General features: G+C 42.2%; 1 protein-coding gene across 1 annotated transcript in view; it reads left to right on the plus strand.

Annotated features, from left to right (window-relative positions):
- PSMD14 (proteasome 26S subunit, non-ATPase 14) overlaps positions 1 to 1827 on the plus strand; it is a 46630-nt gene extending 44803 nt beyond the window's left edge. Inside the window, exon 13 of the mRNA XM_071562130.1 lies at positions 1404 to 1827. Coding sequence (XP_071418231.1) covers positions 1404 to 1502 — 99 coding nt within the window. The 3' untranslated portion in view covers positions 1503 to 1827. The remainder of the gene's footprint in view (positions 1 to 1403) is intronic.
- Positions 1828 to 6000: the final 4173 nt, after the last annotated feature.

Genomic DNA, 6000 nt, shown 5'->3' on the forward strand with positions numbered 1-6000 from the left:
TCCTTAAAGAACCAGTATTTATTGTATTGCTAGTAGCAGTAGAAGAATTTAAAGGATTCTGGATTGCTCTTATGTGTCAGCTTCTAGCAGCAATGTCATAACACATCTGCACTATTGTTCAGTCACTCATGTATTTCTGTAGCATTCAGAACAATGGAGTTTATGCACACCTACACATACATAAATATATACATATAAAATATGTAAGAAGGGTTGTATTTTAAGGGTTATGAAGTCATCTTAAACAGAACTTGAGCTTCACTAGTTGTTACACTTATGTGAAAAAAAATCTGTTTTGATAGAGTTCTTCAAAAAGAAAAGAAATTTTTTTCCTGATAGAATTTCTACTTTTTCTTTAAATTAAAAAATTGGTCAGGGCAGTAATTTTCAAGTGGGTTTTTTATGCAACTTACATAAAAAATCTTGTAAACAAAGAGCCCTTCACAATAGGGATATTATGTTATTAGGTGCCTAATTTGTTAGGAGCAGAAAGAATATTGGAGAACTACATGATCTTGGAAAATTAGTTTTTTAAGAGCAGCTCACACAGATTTCCTAGTATACTTCTATGTAAACTTATATGGGTTCATTACATTTTAACAATAATTATTTTTTAAAAAAAGTTAAAATTCCCATAAATCCCATGCATGATTGTCTTCCTCTTTATGCATAAGAATGCTACAATAATACTATAATAAAGTTTTTTAGATGTGCCTGATATTTTTGCATTATTTGGAGATGACTGACTTAATATCAGTTGTGAAACTGAAGAAGTGCATGGGTATGATTTTCAACCAAAAATAATCTTATTGTTCTATGCAGATGCCCACAAATGCCCACATCAATTGAGTAATAGTGTGTGGGGATGTGTATTTGCAGAAAACTGCTCAGGCTTAACATTCAATTTCTCAGAACATTTGAAGAGAGCATTGTGCATGTTTTATGGGTATAGATATGCTAATTTTCTTGCAGTCAACACAACTATTCAAAGACTATGTTAGATGATGCTTGAGTCTTTACAGGATTAGAACACACATTTGTGCAAAGACCTGAAAACAAATTGCAGTGTATCAGAACTAAAATTAAAATATTGGCCTTAGTGAGATGTATAGAAAATTTCACATATTATGTGTTGTCCTTAAAACTCACAGCTGTCATGGTTACTCTTCAGATGCTGGATAGAAATTTGCTTCCCAAACCTATCCTCAACTGTTCATATGGACAAGTAAAATCTTGTTCGTGGAAATTCAGTGATTTGCTAGGTCTTGCTAGAATGGAAAACTTAAAGAGCATTACTGGCCTGTGTTCATTAACTCACAGACATCTCAAATAGACCTGAAGTATATTAAATTCTTCAGAGATGTGTTTCAGCCATTCGTCTCATGGTATCTTTTGTGTTTCAGGACCCCAAACGTCATTTAGAAGAGCATGTGGATGTGCTGATGACCTCAAACATTGTCCAGTGTTTAGCTGCTATGTTGGATACAGTTGTATTTAAATAACCAATTTACTGTTTGTGATGCTTTCTGTGTATATTTGTTTATTGTTTCTAATACTCACAAAACAGAGACTGTTGAGGCTCTATTTGATAAAACAGAGACATCTGACTTCATTTGCAATGTAAGTGCAGCACTATAACACCTTTCAGTCTCTAATTGTGCATTTGCTTCAGTTTCTTTATGTCAGAGTCCTCACAGATTACGAAGTATTCAAAAACACAATGTAGGCAAAAATGTATTACATTTTCATTTAATATTTGGGGGGAAAATAAGTAGTACATATATATTTTGATTGTTACAACTTAATAAAAATACATTTACAAATCTGTCTGAAGTTCTGAATGGTCTTCTTTGAGAAAGGACAGCAGGAATTAAGAGTAGAAAAAGTGTTAGTAAAGGTTTGTTTCTATCCACTGTAAAAATACTGAGATATTAATTGCTGGGATAGCAAGAATTGTCTAATGGGGTTTGGCTCCCATTGATTACCACATACTCTCCTGAAGATTAAAAAAAATAAATTGTGAATTCTGAAGATATACAAAACCCAAAATGCTGAAAATTCCCATCAGCTTCCTTTGAATATTATTCAATCCCTAATATCTACAGAAGACAACTGACCTCAAGAAAATTAATTCAGTTGCCGAAAACTGAGTCACACAACCCTCACAAGTGATGTCATAAATAGCAGTATTCTGAGAATAAACATTAAAGTGATAGAGGCTGTTCTAGGTTACATGAACCCTCCCTCCTGTGAAAGAGAACATACACGAGATGTCCATATGTATAAATATATGGAAAGAGTCCCAGCTAGTACATGACATTTGAAAACATTTCTACTGACTGGAGAGGGAAACAGGAAGGCAGGTGGGTTGACTGCTTGGTTTGAAGCAAGCAAGGCCAAATAACTGGGTTTGGGGAGTGACTCTGGGTTTTGAGTAGGGGGCTGGTTGGGATTTTTTGCTAGGTTGGGGGTTTTTTTAAGTAGTGGGTGGTACCTAGGCTGATTTAATTCTTTTGTCTAGGCAGAAGTTTTCCTTTGCTGTTTGTTGTTGGGTTTTGGTTTTTATAATAAATGGCAACAGTAGTGGCAGGCAAATACCTTAAAACTAGATACATCTTTTGTTGTTGAAGATGATTTTTGAAAATTTGACTTCTTGTTTGCATACTAAAGAAATAACCTGTAAAATTGTCTTATTTTCCAGTTCATGCCCATTCTTTTTCTATTTATTTACTCCTTGCCATTCAAAGGGTTTTCTTTTGTTTGGAAATTCTTATTCAGGCCTTTTAATTTACTATTTTAGAATAACTCTCTCACAAAGTATATTTAGCGTGCACTTACTTCAGAGGGAAACATGCAGATTTTTGCAGCTGCCCTCCTTATGGCCTTCCCTCTGCCCCCACAGTAGGCAGTGGAATATCAGTCTGGGAAAATGGAGACATACCATACCATATTTGCTTGCGTGTAGTTAAAGTACTTTCTAGCGATGCACACTGAAAACTTGTGTATCATGGAGGAGGGCTGTATTTGGGCCATGCTGCTGTCGGATGTGGGTGCCCCGAGGTGAGATGGAGCAGGAGCTGATGGGGGGACCTGCCCTGGGGCTCGTCTGTCGGTGGGGCTCTGCATCCCTGCTGCTCTCTACTCCCACGCACACGTGTAACACCACGAGGGAGACATAGTTTGGCAGGTCGTGGGTAACATGGCACTGCAGAACAGGAGAGAAGCAAGCGCAGTGCTGCAGTGTATACATGCGTGAGAGGCTGGTGTAAGCAGGGAGACAAACCAGTGAGTCTTGCATATTCTAAATTTTGACAAATGTACATCTTGCAGAGGGTAGCTGAAGGGAGTCTGTTGGAGATGCAGCTCTCCCATAGTATAAGCTTGTGCTCTGGTACCCGGCTTTCTCTGCACTCCTCAGTTTGACTTGGAGGCACAATTTTCCGTTTACCAAGATGTTTCATGAATAATGAAAAGGTAGTTTTTGGGGGGCATCTTTCCTTATTTTTGTCCACTGGTTTGGAGTTACACAAGGCATTTGGAAGAATGTGTGCATGCCATAACCCGAAAAGCAGCAGCCCATATACCATCTTGGAGGAAGAAAGAGGTTTTCAAGCAGGCTCCTTCTGAGCCTCCAGCCGCTATGGAGGAGACCTTCATTAGCAGCTTGACCCCTTGTCACCTGTCAGAGCGAAGGACAGGCATATTGTATTAGCAAACCTCTCTACATTCTATGACGATTCTGTAACACCACCTGCCATTGCATATCCCCCTATTATACCAGTTTAGGAGTTGTGCACTGAGGATTTTTGGCATATATTAGCACTTTCATGTGATTGGCAGTATACCACTGAATTCATTGCAGCTCCGCATCTATATGGGTGTAGCTCTGTAATTCAGGGCAGCGCTTCTGAGGGTTTATCTGCATTTTGATCCATCTCCTGCCCATATAAGTCCATTACCTTTCTGTTGGTTCAAGCAAGGAAAGGGAAGGGTGAGCACAATGGTGAAACAAGTGTTGGAAACATTAGTTAGAAATGATAACAATTAAACTATTTTCTTAGCACTGAAAGGAGAAGGTAGTGTGTGAAAAGTTGCATGCGTTCTACCACCCGGCTGTGACTATAACAGTGAACGGCTTGCTTTTTGCTTCATAATTTATCTTACTAGAATCATTTCCTTGCAGAGAGTGTGTGTATATAGGCATTTATGAAACACTAAATAACTGAAGTAGCTCATAGGTAAACAACAGAAAAATAAATGGTCACAGGATTTGAGAGCGTTGAAATACACATTCTGACAAGTCATCCTGGTTCTAGTCTTTTCTGGATTTGAGTTTGCAAAGTTTCATACTCGCTTCAGGCAATTATACGATAGTTTGATTTCAGTATGCGATGGTTCGAACTGCCTTAACTGTCAGTGGAATTTGAAGCCGGCTGCTGCTGTCACCTGGGAAGAGATGTGGTCTGTAAAATACCTGAAGTCCAAACCGCTAAGGGGACAATACTAAGAAAAATGGAACAGGGGAGGAGAGCTCCTCCCTGGGAGGGAGGGTGGTGGGGTAAAAAACAAACAAAAACCCACACCAAAAAAACCAAAACAAAACCCCACAAAACCCGCAAAACCCAACAAAACAGGAAAAAATAAAACCCTTGCTTTTAAAAACTCTCAGACTTCCCTAAGAAGGGAAATTGAGACTGGTGCTTGGCAGATGCGGGGAGGGGGGGGGGCGAAGGGAGGGGAGCGAGCAGATCCCCCCAGAAACTCTTCAGGCACATCTTCCTGTCTTGATGGGTCCCGCTTTCAATAGCCCGAGGCTCGGTAGGACACACGGCGAGACCCGCCGACTGGTCCCTCCGCTGACTGGGGATCTCCGCGGCCCCCCGAAGGTGCGCGGGCCTCGTCCCCCGGCCGGGTGGCACCGGGTCCGCCGCTCTCCGCCGGGGCTCGGCCGGGCCCGCAGCTCTCGCTGAGACACCCCCGAGCAGAGGTGCCGGCGGTTCCTGCCGCAGCACCTTCGTGGTTTGTGTTTCTCCGCTCCCGCCGAACCCGCTGACCGAGCCAGGCCGGGCTCCGGCGCGTGGCAAAGCTGCTACCAAAAATCGGCCCACTCCGAGGGCTGCCCGGGGGTCTGAGCACGGATGGGAAAGCAGGCAACGAGTGGAAAGAAATCCGAAGTCGAATGGGGAAGTGGAAGCCTTCCACGCTGTTTTGCTGATAATCTCCTGCATTTCGGCGCCCAGATAAAATATTTATTTGCTAAAGAACCCGTAAACACCGCGGCAAATACATTAGGGCGCTTCGGCTGCGGGGCTTATGATTATTTCAGAAGTTAAAAGAGATAATACGTGGTCGCTGTCAGCGGGGACGGAGGGTGTATTTTTCCTCGCGAAGTAGGCACGGGTGGGCAGGCGTGGGGGCGTTGCGCCGAGGGTCGCTCAGAGGAGCTGAGGGCGAGGGGCTGCGCCCCGCTGGGGACAAACAGCGGGGGTGAGCTGAGGGCAGCGGCTGCCCAGCCCGGCTCTTCCCTCGCAACCGGTCCCCGAAGCCCCCAGGACCCGCTCTCCATCCTAACGCACAAAGGTAGAGGACATGCGTGCAATATTTGGGGAATCGCAGAGTTTGGTTTTATTTTGAAGCCGTAGTCAAAAAAAAAAATCTGGAAAGGTCACATAATAATGAGCTCTCATAGCAAACACACTTTTCCCTTCCCCCTTTCCCTTCTTTCTATCTCACAATAAAATCATCTCCTTCAATTTGCCATGATCGTCGCGACCAGGAGCCAGGTGATTATCCTAATTAATGTCTATCTAATTAAATTACTGTCAGCGGTTAACCAATGGCAGAAGCCGTTTCATCCTCTCCACAAGCAGCAAGATCAAAAGTGAGTCTTTCCTGATTGCTGCATAGTGTCAATTGGCCAATCTCGTCTCCCTGGGAAGGGAGGAAAAAAAAAAAAAAAAAAAAAAAAAAAAGTAAATCAAACGTTTGGGAAGCATTTGC

This window comes from Pithys albifrons, chromosome 8, assembly GCF_047495875.1.
Source record: "Pithys albifrons albifrons isolate INPA30051 chromosome 8, PitAlb_v1, whole genome shotgun sequence".
NCBI lineage: Eukaryota > Metazoa > Chordata > Aves > Passeriformes > Thamnophilidae > Pithys > Pithys albifrons.